This window comes from Ailuropoda melanoleuca, chromosome X (assembly GCF_002007445.2).
Source record: "Ailuropoda melanoleuca isolate Jingjing chromosome X, ASM200744v2, whole genome shotgun sequence".
Taxonomy (NCBI): domain Eukaryota; kingdom Metazoa; phylum Chordata; class Mammalia; order Carnivora; family Ursidae; genus Ailuropoda; species Ailuropoda melanoleuca.
The window spans coordinates 99481048-99499969 of record NC_048238.1 but is presented as its reverse complement, the minus strand read 5'-3'; the positions used below and the strand labels follow the sequence as shown (position 1 = coordinate 99499969).

At 42.0% G+C, this 18922-nt stretch overlaps 1 protein-coding gene across 1 annotated transcript; it reads right to left on the bottom strand.

Annotated features, from left to right (window-relative positions):
• Positions 1-17613: 17613 nt before the first annotated feature.
• LOC105238125 (histone H2A-like) lies at positions 17614-17946 on the bottom strand. Its single transcript, XM_011226395.1, has one exon. It carries the CDS (start codon positions 17944-17946, stop codon positions 17614-17616), a length of 333 nt encoding a protein of 110 aa, XP_011224697.1.
• Positions 17947-18922: the final 976 nt, after the last annotated feature.

Genomic DNA, 18922 nt, shown 5'->3' with positions numbered 1-18922 from the left:
ATTAATATTCATACAAAATGATGAATATTATTTTATGAAAATGATTTGGTTGAGCCAGATATTTTATTTTGGAGAATAAATTCAATAGTTCAAGTTATTTATTCATTCCACAAATAATTATTACGCTTATACTATGTACCAAAGAGTGCTATATGAAGTTAAAAGTGTAAACAAAATTTACGAAGTCCTCATCCTTACTGAGTGACTCTAGTCTAGAGGGAAAGACAATGATTACCTGTATAGCACAATGCCAGGGGCTATGAGGACAACATAGCAGGGTGGGGTGACGGGGGTATTATAGAAGGAGTAGATGGGAAAGGTCACTCTGAGGAGTTACCATGTTAGCAAAGATCTGACTGAAGCAAGGTAGCCAACCTTTCAAAGATTCACAGAAGGAACATTCTAGTCAAAACAACAGCGATTAGGTGACATCAGTGGGGATAGTGGAGTAAGGAACTTTGAAACCCCTTTCCTCCAGGAAGCAATGAAAACACTAGCAAAAATTGTCAGAGTCAATGTTTTCAGAACTCTGGAAATCAACCAGAGGCTTGGAACAATCTGGGAACATTTATTCAAGAAAAATAGCTGAGTCTTGGTAAGGATAGAGAGCTTTGTGACATTTTAATCTGCCTTATTCCTCAGCCCCTCTTCCCTGCTCCACAGTAGCCTGCAACCATAGTGACCGGCAGTAGTCTGGCAGCCACCGGAGAAGACGGTGCCATTCCCTTCAGTGTTTAATCTGGGGTTCCCCATGTAGTGTAAGCCCTGACAGTTGTGGGGTTTTTTTTTTTTATGTTTTGTTAAACGGAAGTGCCTGACAAGCTTTGATTGCCGGGGCATCCACTTCAAAGATGGCTATCAGGCTGTCTGGAATTAACACATTGTCCTCCATGTGAGTAGACAACCAGGCCACCTCCCTGCACTGAGGCTTCTTTGTTTTAGGGATCTTGATTGATTTCAGTAACATAGCTTTTGGGCCACTTGTCTTTTCCCCATTCTTTAAATTCCTGCTCTTATGTTTTATTTATTTATTTTTAAAGATTCTAATTTATTTATTTGACAGAGGCAGCAAGAGAGGGAACACAAGCAGGGGGAGTGGGAGAGGGAGAAGCAGGCTTCCCACTGAGCAGGGAGCCAGGCTCCATCCCAGAACGCTGGGATCATGACCTGAGCCAAAGGCAGACGCTTAACAACTGAGCCACCCAGGCGCCCCATGCTGTTATGTTTTAAATTCACCAATAGAAATGAGCCCATGAAATCCTATGTATGCTCCACCTTTGACCCCAATAAAAGAATCCCAGCCCGTTTGCTAGCTCACTGTCTTTCTCTCTTCCCCCCACACCACCTGGCTGTGTGGCTCCAGGTGTGCTGTGTGATTTGCTACTCTTATAAGTAATAAACCTCTATTTTTCAAAGTTTCCTGAGGGTTGTTGCTGAAGGGACTCTTTCAATAATAAGAACCACAAGGGTCAGTCCTAACATTGGTTGGGAAAAGGATGTCTGTGGAAGGGCCCCCAGGGACTTCTAGTCCATAGGATCACTAATGATAGGCTGAGACCAACATAAAACACCCTAGAAGACTCCATTCCTGAGGCTTGTCTTTATTTAACCTAACTCAAAGCTCACCCAGTGCTATCTTTTCCTGAAGGTATTTATTGAAAGTAATTATAGCAATTGTTTAAAATTAGAGCTGTTTGAGGCAGTTGGTAATAGGGCAAACAATAGGCCAACCAAAAAGCTTAAAAGGAAAGCTTGAGGGGTACCTGGGTGGCTCAGTCGGTTAAGTGTCTGCCTTCAGCTCACATTGTGATCTTGGGGTCCTGGGATCTGCCCCGCATCGGGCTCCCTGCTCAGGGGAGAGTCTGCTTCTCCCTCTCCCCCCACTTCATGCTCTGTCTCTCTCTCAAACAAACAACAAATAAGTAAATAAGGAAAGCTTGGGAATAAAATGTCCATAGGGGGCTTTGAAGAACTGGCATGTTCTTGAAAATCTAGAAGGCTATGCACATGTGTAGAGTGCATTCTTGTGGTTGTGTGAATGCTCAGGACAGACCCGAGAGCATCCTAAGCTGTCACCTTGTGTTGAACGCAAGGCTCTTCGCAAGCAGGAAGTAAAGACTAAAGGAGTGCTGACAACAGTCTTTAGTGTATGAACAGGAAGGCGGAGCCCCTGGGCTAACACTGGGAGACGTAGTTCCAGCATTTAGGAAATCTCTGTGTAGTCATGAGTTGACCAATACTATAACTAAGCAGAGACTTCAGTGGCTACACATAACAAAGAATTTACTTATACTAGACACAGAACGTTAGAGAATTAGTTCGGGAAAGTGACTAAACAAGCAAACAACAGACAGCAAAAATAACAAACCCCAGGGAGAGGGAGGAATCCGATTTCTGGCATTGACACATTATTTTATATAAAATGCCCAGATTTCAACAGAAAATTGCGAGACGCAAAGAAACCAGAAAATATGGCCCACAAACAGGCAGAAAGTCATCCGTGGAGACTGTCCCTGAAGAAACACAGATTTGCACTTCAGTAGACTTCAAATCAACTATCTTAAATATACGCGAGATCTAAAAGGAAGTGCGGACAAACAACAAAAGGAAACCAGAAGGCCCATGTATCACCAAGTAGAGAATATCAGTAAAGAGAAATTAGGTATTTACAGCTATAGATTTCATTCTAAACACTGCTTTAGTTTCATAAGTTTTGGTATGTTGCACCAAAATGCCAGTGGTGCGATTGGTGAGTAGGGTGGAGTTTGGGATGCATTTGAAGGTGGAGTCCAGTAAATTTGCTGAAACGTTGAATCTGGGTATGAAGCAAAAGATAAAGCATGAAGATACTGTGGATCTTTACCTAAGCAATATGGTTTACGGTGGTGCTGTTCAATGAGATGGGGAACGCTGGGGAAATCAATTTTGTGGGTAGAAATCAAGGGTTTTGTTTGGGGCATTTTTACATTTAGGTGCTTATTAGATGTGAGTCTGGATGATACAACCCTGATAAGAAAGCCTCAAAGTAAAATCCCCCATAGGCTCTAATATTTTGAAATCAGATAAAGAGAGGAGGAAAAGCCAACAAAGGAGATTGAAAAGGAAAAAGCCAGTGGGGTATCAGGAGAACCAGGGGACTTTGGAGTCCTAAAGGCCAAGTGAAGAAAATGTTTCAAGGAGGAGGATATGATTAACTGTCAAATGTTGATAAATCCTTAATATAAGGACTGAGAACGGATCGTTAGATTTGGCAAGGTGGAAGTTGTTCCAACAGAGCGGAGGAGGCAACAACCTTCTAGGGGTGGGAAGTGAGAAAATGAAGATAGTAAGTCTACACTACACCTTTGAGGGGAGTGTGGTAGTCAGTCTCTGAAGTACTCTCCCCTGATTCCCTGACTCCCGGTATTCACACCCCGGTGTAAGCCTCTCCCCTTGAGTTCCGGCTGGATATAGTGACTCACTCCTAAGAATAGAATGCGGCAGAAGTGATAGGGTGTCACTTCTGGAAGATTAATTTACATCAAGACTGTAGCTTCTTTCTTGGCTTTTCTCTTTCTCTTTCTCTGTCTCTCTGAGCACTGGCGCTGGGAGAAGCAAGCTGCCCTTCCAACTCTGGAGAGGACCAAGTGGTGTGGCGAGGAACTAAGGACTGCAGTCCAATAGCCCACGAGAAACCAAGGCCTACCAACAACTTGGTGAGTGAACTTGGAAATGAATGCTTCAGCTCCGTCGGTGAAGGGACTGCAGCCCTGGCTGGCAGCCCGATCCCAGCCTCATGGGAGAGCCAGAGCTAGAGCTCTCCACTAAGTTGTTCCCAACTTCCTGATCCAGGTGAACTGTGAGATGATCGGTGGTATTTCCAGCTGCTGAGTTTTGGGGAATTTGTTACACAGCCGTGGATAACTAACACAGGGGTGGAGGAGTGTGGAGGGTGATTGTATAGTCTAAGCAGGGTTTCTTTTTTAGTGGGGAGATTTTATAGCATGTTTGTTTTTTCTGCCTGTCATAGATCCCTCTCGTCTGTGCATAGTGACACAGTAGAGAGAGGTGCTAATTGTAATCCTTGCACAGGGATCCAGTACCGGGGTGGAAGGGTTGCTGTTAGATAGGAAGAAAGGACGAGGCAGTGTGCGTACAATGTAATTGGGTTAGTAGATTTGATGGTAGAAGGATGTGTAAATTCTCTTCTGACTGCTTCTGTATTCTCAGTAAAAGAAGGGAGGTCACCACCTAAGAATGAGTAGAGAAAATGAAACTAAACTAGTGATAAGTAATTTTTTATAACTGTTAACCTACGGTATAAAGACAGTTCATAGGATTTGAGAACAACAAAACTGTGGCCAGTACAAAGTAACTATGATTTCTCTCAGCTGCCCTCAAAATGCTCCTTTAAGCTTTTAAATCTCCTAGCCCTTTCCCTAAATTATGTAAAGATCTAATAAATAGAAGCTTTCTCACAGCCAGATACAATGGCTGTAGACATTCCTTGGAGCCTCGCTCTGTGAGGACCATATGCACAGACAGATGGTACTGAGAAGAATATGCATTTGAGGGTATCAAAGGTGGACTTGGGCACTTAGACCTCACATGATGGAGGCAAACACTGGGACTGGGATTGGAATTCCGTGAGCTACAAAATCTGGGTACACTCAAGTCTGGTCAGGGTAATTTGGATTAAGTAAACTGGTCTCAGTCAGAGCCGGAGAGTAGAAGTTGGCTGGGAGCTCAGCTAAGGATTATCAAGGGTTACAAAATAATGAAAGAATTAGAAATCCACAAATACAAAAGCAAAATCATCTAAGAAGGTACACATATAACGAGGCTTGGAATTGACATTCTAATAGCCCCATCATTGATAAACGAATAAATAAAACATGCCATAATTCCAATGCACTGAGAAGCTCTCAGAGCATGATTCATAGGAATGAACAGTAATTCAGTGAACTCATACTGCAAATAGAAAGCTTCAAAGTGTAATCAGTTTTGATGCCTAAACTCTACCATCCCTGAAAAGTTTACAGTGAGAGTCACTTTCACTTTGCCAGTGTTGGTTGGAAACGTTTCAGGTAGGAGTCCACATATTTGGAAGCCAATTGGAAATAGATGGAGACCCCAGAATAATCACATTGACAGCAGTTGAACTGACTTGACTAGTATGAACCAAAAATGTATTCCCCCTTCTAAGCTAAATTATAGATGAGCCCAATGGCTGATGAATCTTCTAACCTTACCTCACACGTATCTTTACCTTGTCTATGCAGTGCACCTGGAAATCCTTGTACTTATGTATAGTGTGAGGTATCTGAAATTCCTATCTAGATTGTGGGCATGATCCCCATAGTTTGGTCCCCCAAACTGGAAGTAAGAGGAGTACCATTTTAGAAAGGAATGGTGTGCTCTTAGAGCCCCATGCCAAAGAGATCTCTTCTTCCACTGAAGTCCCACAGTACTTGATATCATCTCTCTTTGCTATTTATTATGTTCTGCCCGTTTTGTAGTTATCTGTGGATATGAGTAATGAACTTAGAGCACCTTGAAGGTATATATTATCTCATATTCATCATCAAATATGGTAGTCATTAAAGCTATTCACCAAAATATTTCCGATTCTCCTTCCAGAAATGGTAGGAGGTGGCTGGCACTTCCCTGTCCAGCCTCTAATTTACATTGAAAGTAGAAGAGAATTCCCAAACCACTAGAACCAACTGAAGAGTTTAAAAAGGTTGCTTAACACAAGTCAACATAAAAATCCATAGCATTTCTTTAGATCAATAATAAGCAATTAGAAAATACCATAAAAAATAAGATAACAATTTATAATAGTAGGCATCACTGTGAAGTATCTGAAATGTAATTAATCACGAATGCACAAAAATCTAGTGAAGAAAATTTGAATGTTTACAAAGGACTTTGAAGAATACCTGAATAAATAGAAATATATAACATCATTTTGTATGCATTTCTACCCAAAATGATCTACAGCTTTGATGCAATTATAACAAAATCCAACTGGGAATAATTGGGCGTACAGACTCTAAATGTATAGGAAAAAGTGAATGTCCACAAATAGCCAAGATAATTCTAAAAAAGAAGACCAAAGAAGAGTCTTGCCCTACCAAATTTTAAAATATATTACAAAGTTATATCAAATCAAGGACAGATTATTTAATAAGTGGTATTGGAAAAACTGACTTACCGTATTGAGAAAATGAAATCTGTACCTGTCACCATGTACAAAATGTCCCCAGTGAAAGGCAAAGTTAGAAGAAAATATAGACAATCCATTTATTGTTGGGTTTCAAGAGGATTCAAGAGGATTCATTAAGAAAGATGCAGCAAGCACAAAATATAATGGGAAGAGTTCCACTTAACCACATCAAAAGTCAAGGCTCAATTCATTAGAAGACACCACAGACAAAGAAAGATGAGGGACATATTACGGGAAAATCATTTGCAAGGTCAAAAACACAAACAGATTAGTATCTGGAACAGTGAATCTCAATCCTATCAGATCTAATGTTCTCTTTTTAAAAATTGTTTTGTAACTACCTTATATTACCCTGAAATCAAACTTGTAGATAATATTATCTACCAACACACATAATTAAAAATAATTATTACAATGTCATCGCGGCAGTGTTAGTAACAGAGAAGTATTAGATGCCATTTAAATGTCCTAATTGTAGGACATTATAGGACAGAAGAAATAAAAGGATAATAGTTGTGTGTTTCAAAATGTAAGTGATAGGGCCAAATACACTTAGAAGACATAGGAAGTAGAGAGATAGTTGCATGTAGACATAGAATCACTAGGAGTGGGACAGCTACAGATGTAAACTAACGTAGGTATGTTTTATTGGAGTCACAAATTCTTGAGCCTTGTGGCCATTGGTTACTGGCCTTCCAAAATGATAAGCAAACCTAGGTAATCATATGAACAAAAGGGAGTTGCATTACTGAACAAAATTCAGGACTACTTTGTGCTTAAAATTATCTAAACTCAGAAACTAGTATGTTTCATACACAGACAGCTTTGTCATCTCCTTGAGTATCTGACAAGACGTTTGAAGGTTAGGAGGGATAAAAGAATGTTTTGTGTGTATGTGGGATGTCTAACATTCCTGGCTGTCACCCAATAATACCCTCCGACCATTGGGACAACTAAACATGCCCCCACAAATTTCCAAAATGTCTGCTTGGGAGGAATGCTATCTCCATTGAGAATAGTCTAGATATATAAGGAACTCGTGCAGGTCAGCAAGACAAATAGACTCTGCAGAATAGAAAAATGGGTAAAGATTATGGAAAGGTAGTTCACAGAAAAGCAGCATGAATGAGTAATAAATGTATGAAGGGATGATGAATTTCATTAGTAATTAGAAATAGGTGAGATGAAACAGCAACATAATATTACTTTATGCTCACAACCCAAACTTTTAAAAATGGATGCTATACAGTGCTAGAAAGGATATGCATACTCAGGAATCTTCAGCTATGCTTGATGGAAGTGTAAACTGATGCAGCTATTATGAAAAGACATTCGGAAGTTTCTAGTGAAAACAGAAATGTGAATTTCCCAGGATCCAGCAATTCCACTCCTGAGTATTGAGCCTAGATAAATTACTGTACAGACACAGAAACACATGTAGGGGTATGTTCATCGCGGCAGTGTTAGTAACAGAGAAGTATTAGATGCCATTTAAATGTTTGCAAGTAAAGAAATTCATAAAGTAAGGTATGTGCAAAAGGATAGAATATTATATGGTAATAAAAACTGAAGTTGGTTGGTGTAGATTTCAACAACATAATGTTGAGTGAAAAGAAAAGGAACTGAAAAGAGTAAGATGTATAACCTGATATTATTTGTATAAATGTAACACCATAATTACACATTATTGGGGATACTTATTGTATGGGCATAAATGGTTTGGAAGGTAGATTGAAAAGAGCCACAAGTACTCAAGATGAAATCAAATGAACTGCATGAAGTCCCTATTGCACTTTGAGGTTGAGAGCTAGGGGAGGCAAGCAATGGAGGTGGCAGTTCTTGTAGAATTGGGGACAATAAACACGTTCTGAAAAGCAGAGATTGTATGGAAAAATGAGGCATCATTAGACAGCCATTGCATTCCCAGGAAAGTCTATTAGTAACTATTCTCTGAAAGTCTGCAAAGAAAAAGCTAGAGGGGTCCACATCAGAATGACAATAACATATTCACATAATTTTGCAGGAAATCATGATGGTGTCAGAAATCAATGGTCTTTTTCTTTGCTTTCATCTCCATTAGAGGCAGAGCCAAACAGTCAGATTTTATGAAACTGAGATTTATCTGCTGCTTCGGTGCCTAACAAGACACTAAATGCCAGAAGATTTTTGTGAAAGAATTACGAAATCATTTTTAGTTTCTGCTAGATACTGTCAAAGCTTAGGAAGCACAGGCCTTAGGGAGTTTGAAGGATTGACAGGTCTATGATGGTAGCACGGGGGTTGAGGGAGTCTGTCTCATTACACACTGGCTTATTAGGAAAATTACCACCACTCTTAGAACTTGATCGTGTATTTACATTAGCTTCTGTCATTGCTCATGGTCAGCCCATTATCCTTGATTAGCATAAATTAATCTCAATACAAATTTGCTTGTGTGTAGAGTGACTCATCCCTAATGGTTGTGATTTTGTGCAATTACCAAATAGACTTTTGGAAAAAAAAAAAAGATCTGAGCCGAATTTGTAGCTGAGGGATAGCAGTAGTCACTGCTCTGATTTCCTCTCGCTTCACAGAAAGAAAATAGTTGCTCCACAAAGGAGTACAGGATTTTGTTATCATAGGCCAGCTACAGTGATGTCTTCTGCAGGCTGTGTTCGGTACATTTCATTATCTCACAAAAGCACTGGAAAGAGTGATTGTAAGGCTCTGCTGTGTGATCCCAGGTTACATATATGATTTTAATGAATCTGTTTTCTATAAAATAAGAAATCAGTGAGACACCTGGCTGGCTCGCTTGGTGGAGCATGCAACTCTTGATCTCGGGTTTGTGTGTTTGTGTCCCATGTTAGGTATAGAGATTACTTAAAAAAATCTCAAAAAAAAATTAGGTATAGATGATCTCCAGACTTGCTTCAAGCTAAAAAAAAATCTGATCCAGGTTTGTTAATTTGCGTGAGACTAATTCAGAGACACACAAAACTGAATCACAACCCCTGTCTAGAGGTGCATCGTTATTTTTGAAAGGTAATTTTCACATTTTTAAATTTGCTCCATTTTTTAACACAAAACTGTATAACTTAATGATGCATATGCAGGGTAACGAATATAAGGTACTGAAATTAAAAGCAAATATGCAGTTCAAAAGAAGTTTTATTTTGAGGTGACAAAGCAAATTATATTAGAAAATTGCAGTGACCTTCTAAGAGAGCCTCACTTCCTAATCTCTGTAAAAGCTACGTGTAACTAGATGTATCCGTCCATCCATTTTAATACCGCTTTAGCAGAAAAATTTAAAGACTGGTTTTATCAACACGTGATATGTTAGAAATGGAATCTTTGTATAGTTATTTTTTTCTTGCACTGAATTTCTGTGTAGGTGTAATCAAACTTTCAGGGTGATTTTACCCAAGCACGTGAACAAGGTGTCTGAAATTCCTGCAGGCTAAGAGGGCGGAAATGATTCCAGGGCCTTCTATTTGGGCTCTTAATAATACTCCCTTTCCAAAAAAAGACCTCAGAGTCACAATCTGGAAAACCAGGGCCAAAGTAACCTCTGCCTTTCGATGTGACAGGGTTTGTTGCATCCAGTACCCAGTCCCTGCCTGTCGCATTCCTTTCTTCTGCCGCTGGGGGTAGGTTCCATGTCCTGTTTAAAAGATCCAGGAGAAATACAGAAAACAAAACCATTTTCCCCAAAAGGTCAGGAATCTTTGCCCAGTTTAATAGAGTGACCAGGAAGTGGTAGGAATTACTGGTCTCTGAAATCATACTATGAAAGAAAAAATGCCTACGGAAGATACCATCACATACATGAGAGCACAATTGTAGATCCACAGAAATAATTTTTCCTGCACATTCAGTTTTAAAAGGACTTCAGACTCTGGAAGGAATTCCTACTTATTATAAGACTGATGGAGCACTGAAAAAACTTATCAGTACCCCATCAATGTTCTCCCTCATGCAACAGAGCAGCCTTATCTGCCTGCAAGAAGATTGGGTCAAATGATGAAATCGCGGGGTCTTCCTAGGGTGGAAAGATTGAATATTTTACCACCCACTTCAAACTGGCGTACCAAACAGTTGTACTCTCAGGGGAAAGTTGAACCAGAAGTAAAGCAGACCAGAGATGGTCTTGGGTGGTCTAGGCAAGACGTCTATCGGGGCTGAGAGCGCCCCCCAGCGGAAAGTCGACAAGGACATAAACTCAGTGCTGCAACTGCAAACATTTTAATTCCGCCACAAGGATGACAACTTGGAAGAAGGCTCTGCTGCAGATGGGAACGCAGCCTGCCCCAAACCTTGATATTCGCCTAGAAACCCCAGGCACACAATTGTCCCTGACTTTCTGACAGAACTGTGAGCTAATAATTGGTTGTTGATTTAAGTGACTAAGTTTGTAGTGATTGTTATGCAATACTAAAAAAGTAATCAACAAACACCTGAGCCACTGGAACTACCTGTCATCAAGTATAAAACAGATATGTTTATGGTGCTTAAAGAAATGAAAGAAAAGCTTTAAAAGATCAGCAGGAAACAAGAACCCATGAAATTTATCACAGATTTCTGCAGTCATCCATGGGAAAGTGTGAAGGATCAGATTTACTCTCCTGACTTATGCAACTAGAAAACTTGATAAAATACATGAATCAATTGCTCTCAGTCTGGACAGCAGGCAGCCCAGGACTATTATTATCACAAACAGAAGAGAAATAAATGAGATGATCCCTCCAGTTCCATCAACCTATTGCCAGGAGGTGCTTCCAAGCTACTGTGCAGAGGGAGGGGGAACTGGACTGAAAAGTCAAAGATCAAAATTTAGGGAGGCCAGTGTTGCTGGTAATCATGGAGCAGAGCCCCAGAGAGGAGAAAACTGCAGGCAGAAAACTCCAGAGATCCGCAGAGGTGTTCCCTTGAGTCTTTGGCTTATTACTTCTGTGAATGAATGAGAGGAAACTGCCAGACACAGGAAATAGAATCACTGTAAAGCTTGAGGCTGAACAATTTCCAGAGATCCCACAGGGCTGGGAATATTTGGTGTTCCTACCAACCAGAGTGGAAAAACGTCATAGCACACAATGCATAGGGTAGAATTGTCAGAAGGATAGCCCCATGGTAGAGGAGATATATTAGATCTTGAGTAAAGAGTACTCTGAGAAGGCTCAAGGGCTCCTAAACATTGGTCTTAGCAAAGATTTGTTGGACATGACAAAAGTGCAGGCAACAAATGCAAAAATAAGTGGGACTACATCAAACTAACAAGCTTCTGTACAACAAAAGAAACAATCAGCAAAGTAAAAAGGCAACCTGTGGAATGTGGGGAAATATTTGCAAACCATTTGTCTGATAAGGGGTTAATATCCAAAAGATGTAAGGAACTCATACAACTTGATAGCAAAAAAAAAAAAAAGAAAATCAGATTTTAAAATGGGCGAAGGACTTGAATAGATATTTTTCCAAAGAAGATAGAGGGCCAACAGGTATGTGAGAAGATGTTCTCCATCACTAATTATTAGGAAAACGGAAATCAAAACCACAATGAGATATCACCTCACACCTGTTAGAATGGCAATCATCAAAAAAGACAAAACTGTTGGCAAGGCTGTGGAGAGAAGGGAACCCTTATGCACTGTTGGTGGGAATGTAAATTGGTGCAGACACTGTGGAAAACAGTACGGAGGTTCCTTAAAAAATTAAAAATAGAATTACTGTAAGATCCAGCAATTCTGCCTCTGGGTATATATCCAAAGGAAATAGAAACACACCCCCATGTTCATTGCGGCATTATTCACAATAGCCAGGACATGGAAACAACCTAAGTGTCCGTCGCTGGATGAATGGATAAAGAGAATGTGAGATACATTATCTCCATTATCTATCATCTATCTATATACAATATATATATATATACACACACTATATATCTCTCTATATAGAGATATATAGATACCTCACAATGAAATATTATTTAGCCAATAAATAGCAGGAGATCCTGCCTTTTACAACAACATGGACAGACCTACCTTGAGGGCATTATGCTAAGTGACGTAAGTTAGACAAAGACAAATATTGGGGTGCCTGGGTGGCTCAGCCATTAAGTGTCTGCCTTCAGCTCAGGTCATGATCCCAGGGTCCTGGGATCGAGCCCTGCATCGGGCTCCCTGCTCGGCGGGAAGCCTGCTTCTCCTTCTCGCACTCCCCTTGCTTGTGTTCCCTTTCTTGCTGTCTCTCTCTGTCAAATAAAATCTTAAGAAAAAAAAAAAAGACAAATACTAGGGGCATCTGGCTCAGTCTATAGAGCATGTGATTCTTGACCTCAGGTTCATGAGTTCTGATCTCAGGGTCATGAGTTCGATTCCCACGTTGAGTGTAGAGATTACTTAAAAATCTTTAAAAGAGAGAGAGACAAACACTGTATTCTCATTTATATGCAGAATCTTAAAGAAGCTGAAGTCATAGAAATAGAGAGTAGAATGTTAGTTCCTAGAAGCTGGGGTGTTTGTTGGAGAAATGAGGAGATATTGGTCAAAGGGTACAAACTCCCAGCTAAAATATGAATAAGTTCTGGGGATCTAAAACACAGCATGGTGACTATAATTAACAATACTGTATTATATACTTGAAAGTTGTTAAGAGAGTAGATACTAAATGTTCTCATCACAAAAAAATGGTAATTACCTCAGGGGATGGAGGTGTTACCTTACTGTGATAATCATTTTGTAATACATACATGTATCGATTCATATTTTACTATTTTATGTCTTAAGCCTTAAATTTACGTATGTTATATGGCAATATCGCAATAAAGCTGAGGGAAAATGTAAAAAACTAGTTTAAACAGACAAGATGTACCTATATGTTATCTACAAAGGATGAACATGTTGTAAATGGACATTCACAAATAAGTTGAAAGCTCAAAGATGGAGAATAATATATAAACAGTACTGTAAGAAATCTGGAGTGGCTATACAAAACACAGTTCAAAACAGATAGTTTTATTAGAGAGAAGGCAGGGCATTTCTTTTTTTTAAATTTTATTTATTTGTCAGAGATAGAGAGCACAAGCAGGGGGAGCAGCAGGCAGAGCAGGCAGAGGGAGAAGCAGGCTCCCCACCGAGCAAGAAACCCGATGCGGGACTCGGTCCCAGGACCCTGGGATCATGACCTGACCCGAAGGCAGCTGCTTAACCAACTGAGCCACCCAGGCATCCCAGGAAGGGCATTTCTTAATGATAATAAACAATACACGAGGAGGACAGAAGAATGCCAATTCTGCATGTGCCTAAAACACAGCCAAAAAGGGAAATGAAACAAATTTGACTATATTAAAGAGAGAAAAAGATAAACCCACGAACATAATCAGAGATTTTAAAACATCTTTTCTGAATAACTGATAAAACTAGACAGAAAGTAAGTATATAGAAGATGTGAAGAACACTCTTAACCACGTTAGCCTAATTGGCATTTGTAGAATTAAACACCAAACAACTGCAAAGTATGTATTCTCTTTACATGTATATGGGACGTATACCCAGATAGACCATATGCAGGGACATAAATCAAGTTTCAATACATTTCAAAAGTTTGAAATCTTACAGAGCATGTTTCTGATTAAAATGGAATTATGTTAGGGATGCCCGGGTGGCTCAGTCAGTTAAGCATCTGCCTTCAGCTCAGGTCATGATCTCAGGGTCCTGGGATCGAGCCCTGCATCGGGCTCCCTGCTCAGTGGGGAGTCTGCTTCTCCCTCTGCCTGCCGCTCCCCTGCTTGTTTTCTCTCTCTCTCTGACAAATAAATAAAATCTTTAAAATAAGGAAAAGAAAATACGTGACTGAATGGAATTATCCTAGCAATGTAATAAGGTAAAAATATTCTATATGATCCACCATTTTAACAGAAAATAAGAGTAAACATTGAAGAACTATATTTTATAAAAATTAAAAATTTCTCCTCAGAAGGTATCATTATGAAGACGAATAGGCAAGCTGTAGGCTAGCTGCAATGTTTGTCAGGGTCCCCATGCTTCCTGTGATGACCACAGGGACAGCGGCAGCTCAGCTCTTTAAAGGCTTGGTCCTCCTGCTCTGCTTGATTGCCCCACCCCCGTGTGAGTCCACAGAGCGCTTGGCGACATGGGCACCTCAATGCTCAACCCTTAAACTTCCCTGCAGAAGTCACAGAGAGTGAGTCTCAGAAGCCTGCTTCCTTTTTTTTTTAATAATAATTTTTATTATGTTATGTTAGTGACCATACAGTACATCCCTAGTTTTTGTTGTAAAGTTCCATGATTCATTAGTTGCGTATAACACCCAGTACACCATGCAATACGTGCCCTCCTTACTACCCATCACTGGCCTAACCCAGTCCCCCACCCACCTCCCCTCTGAAGCCCTCAGTTTGTTTCCCAGAGTCCATTGTCTCTCATGCTTCATTCCCCCTTCTGGTTACCCCCCCTTTCTTTATCCCTTTCTTCTCCTACCGATCTTCCTAGTTCTTATGTTCCATAAATGAGTGAAACCATATGATAATTACACCAATTAATTTTCTTTTTTTAATAATAATATTTTATTATGTCATGTTAATCACCATACAGTACATCCCCAGATTCCGATGTAAAGTTTGATGCTTCATTAGTTGCGTATAACATCCAGTGCGCCATGCAATACGTGCCCTCCTTCATACCCATCACCGGGCTAGCCCAATCCCCCACCCCCCGCCCCTCTGAAGCCCTCAGTTTGCCTGCTTCCTTACAAGAGAGTTGTAACTGACCCTTCCTTACTGGCTACTGCATGGGCCGCAGAGTCCTGTGTGTAGAGAATGCTAACCCCGACAGGGCTCCCCCACCTACTCTGGCTTCTTGATACCTTTAACGAACTCCTTTGTTGTGCTCTGCAGTGAAGGAGCCGGGCGACGATGTGTGGGGCTATAAGCCACAGCTAGAAGTCCAACAAATGCGGTTTTAAAAAATGAGCTATTTAACCGACATGCTACGATCTTGGTATAATGATTCATTCCCTGGCATTACCTAGCACAGAGGCATTCACTGTAGGCAGAAGGGCATTGTGATATAAGAAACCAGTGCCCTGGGCGAACAGATATTTCATTTTTGGGGTGGTGGTGGTGGCAGCAACGTTGGTGTTATTATCTGAAGGTGAATTTCCACTGGCAGTTACTGGGGAGAGGCCTGCTTGTCAGTTCCAACAAATAGAAGAGTAAGATCTGGGCTGGGCTAAGGTGAGGAGGCCTTTGTGGCCCTCTCTCACAAATCACAATTGTTGTGGGTGAACATTTTGACAATGAGTTACGTGTAGATACATTTAATGAGCATTATGCAGCAAGAAAGAATTCTTGGACTTATTTACAGAAGGACATGTTCCAGAGAGCTGCAGGCCCACAACCAGTCCTGTTACTTTCACCCTCAGAGTACTCCAGAGCAGCAGACAGAGGCCATGCTGGGTCCTTCTGCCTCGACAAATGGTGGAAAGCCACGGCAGGGTAGGTCGCCAGGCAGTGGGGAGCCAAGAGGCACCCAGTGTATGGGCTGTCTGGTTCTCTGTTTGAACTCTGACCTCTTATTCTCAGAGCACCCCTTTGTCTCTCCACAGGGTTTAGCAGGCTTTCAGAGCCAGTGGCCCCAGCATCCAGCAGTCCGGCGAGAACCAGGCCAAGGGGCGCCTGGGTGGCTCAGTCAGTGAAGCATCTGCCTTGGGCTCAGGTCATGATCTCAGGGTCCTTGGATCGAGACCTGCGGGGGCTCCCTGCTCAGTGGGGAGCCTGCTTCTCCCTCTGCCTCTGCCTCTCCCCCTGCTCATGCTCTCTCTCTTTCTCAAATATATAAATAAAATCTTAAAGAAAAAAGAACCAGGCTTAAACATCTGGTATATGTGGAAGAAGATAGACGTAGGTACTCATGAAGGGTACTCTGTGCTAGGCTGTGGTTTGCAGGCATAAGTTTGCTCAATTCTTGTGAAAACCCAAAGATGGAGGAACTTATTCTTCCCGTTTAACAGGTGAGGAAACTGATGTTCAGAGGGAGTAAGTGAATGCCCAAGATCACAGGGCCAGTAAGTGGCGAGCTGCTATTTTGAACCCAGTCCACCTAGCTTTGTTGCTCAGGTTACCCGGCCAGCCTCTTACCAGTCCTCTATGAACAGGCCAGAGGGGCAGCAGAGAGTGGCCTTCGAGTGTCCAGTGGGCAAGTGAAAACCTCAAGTAACGACACGGTGGACGGTGAATGGTTATTGTTCATAAAAATTAATCTCTGGGATTTACATGTAATGTGGCGCTTATTTTTTAAGTTCATACAGTGCATGAAAGTGTTTTTATAAGACTTGTGTTTTCTTTTATCACATGGCACAGAATTTACATAGACTATACGTGCATCTTTTAAAACACTTATTCAGCCACTTTTAACTCTGATGTTCTATCAAATGTATGATCATTAGACTCATTGGTGTTTCATCGGAGAATGAGATTGATAATTGTATTTACAATGGAATATGCAAACAAATCCATTCATTAATATTTAACAACCATTGAGAACTACTTGTTTTGCATGTCTTAGGCCAGAGAGTAGCTTATAGGTAATATTCCTATTTATTTGTCCACGAGAGAGGACTGAAGGATCTCTTCCACTGGAAGAATCACGGCACTATCTAATAACCCCTGCTTCCAGTCCTTTTCTGGAATGAGACAGGGCATAAATAAATAATAAATGAAACCAACATGCCCGTTATTTGTCTGTATGCTTGTTTCCCATTTCCTTCACCACTCCTCCAACTTCATGTTAAAGCCTCTGTGCCATTAAGTTCATGCCAATTGTTATGTCACCCTCCCCCCATCCCCGTTGCTGTCACCTTCTGACCTGTTGGCATTCCCTATAGCGCGAACAAAGCCTTCTGTACCTCCTCGTCTTTGGTTCCACCCCAACTACCACCATTGTCCTGAAAATTCAACATGCCTTGGAGGCCCCCGCCCCCCGTCCCCACCAACTTTCTGGCCTCACCAGGGTCTTCCTCAGAGCCAGTGAGGAAGCCTTCTTACCCCCACTACCCCAGCCTCAGAGCCGCAGGGGAAGCCTCCTTAACCCCTACTACCCCAGCCAGGCACTCCCGCCAGGGCCGCTCCCCACACTGGTACCAGTGGAAACCGCTGCTCTGAAACCACTGATTTGAGCACCCCACACTGAACTTATGCTCCTGGATAGCTCATGGACAGCTTCAACCCAGTATGACTAGAATTGAGAGGAGCCAGAAGCCGGCCAGTGGAATTCAATTCTTTATTGGCGTGTGCAGGTGGTAGCAGCACGGGGCTCCTTCTGTGAGAGGTTTTGGCACTGGGTGAGGTGGCGTGGACTCCTTGCAGGCACTGGGACCCAGGTCCGTGGTTCTTGCGGGATTGGAACATTTCAGAGACCTGAGAAGCGGCATCGTCCTCGATGTTGTTGTTCAACGTTCTGCACGTTGTTGTTCACGTCCCGCACGTTGTTGTTCACGTCCCGCTGCACCCTGCAGTTGTGCTGGGCCTCGTTGCCCACCAGCTCCAGAATGTTGGTGGCCACGTACTTCAGAATGGCCGACAGGGAGACCTGGCTGGAGAGGCTCAGCTGCTGGGCAGGGTGGTCTTCCTGCAGGAGGGGCTCTTCGTGGCTCACGGGGAACTGCAGCTTGGTTTTTGGGAGGCAGGAGGATGTCTGCTTCCCGAGCCTGTAGAAGCTCGGACCACTTCTTTCTCCAGACATGGTGTTTTGCTGTGATCGGCCTACCTGGATTGTCCAGCCGTCCTGAGCCTCTCAACACACCAGTCACTGGTGCTCATTTGTTCCCACTCTGTCCCCGTGCTGCAGCTCCTCATTGGTCAGGGAGCAGCCTTTGTGACATCACAGATGTTGCTATGTCACTGGTGTCCACTGGGCCCTGATCAGGCCTCAGCCTAGAGATGTGTGTGCTGGGCACTCGGTCGTCCTAACGACTAGACCAGAATGTGACACCGACATGTGCCAGCATGGCTGGTAACCCCTACCACAGCGGAGCGGAGCAGCTAGAACTCACACGCTATAGCAGTGGGGGGAGGTTACAACCAGCAGCGGAGAAAGTCTGACAGTTTCTTGTAAAACTAAGCACACATGTACTATGTGACCCTGCCGTTTTCTTCTGGGTATTCAGGAAATGTAAATATCTATCTATCTATCTACACACACGCACACACACACACACAGACACACACTGTGCACCAGAATGTTTATATCACTTTTATTCGGAATAGCCAAAACTGAAAATAGCTCAGGTGTTCATCAACAGAAAAAAGGATAAACAAACAGTGGTATATTCATAAATCGGCAATAAACAAAGGAACTACTGATGCCCACAGTAAGAAGGATGGCTCTCCCAGGTACTATGCTGAGTAAAGGAGCCAGACACAAGCATATATACTGTGTACATAGGTGTATGTGAAGTTCTAGAAGAGTCAGAATTCTGATTGCCTCCAAGGTGGAGGAGGGGCAGGACTGATATGAAGGAGACTTTGTGGATGTAGGTGTGCATTGCATGGATGTATCCATCTTTCAGAATTGTGTGGTTGAAATGTGTACATTTTCACATATGCCTAATTTACTTATAAAAGGATTGTGTGGGGGCACCTGGGTGGCTCAGTTGGTTCAGGGTCTGCCTTGGGCTCAGGTCATGATCCCAGGGTGGTGGGACTGAGCGCCCCGTGTC

What these genes read in the sequence shown, in the direction of transcription:
- LOC105238125 (XM_011226395.1), bottom strand. Translation starts at nt 17,946, where the DNA reads ATGTCTGGAGAAAGAAGTGGTCCGAGCTTCTACAGGCTCGGGAAGCAG.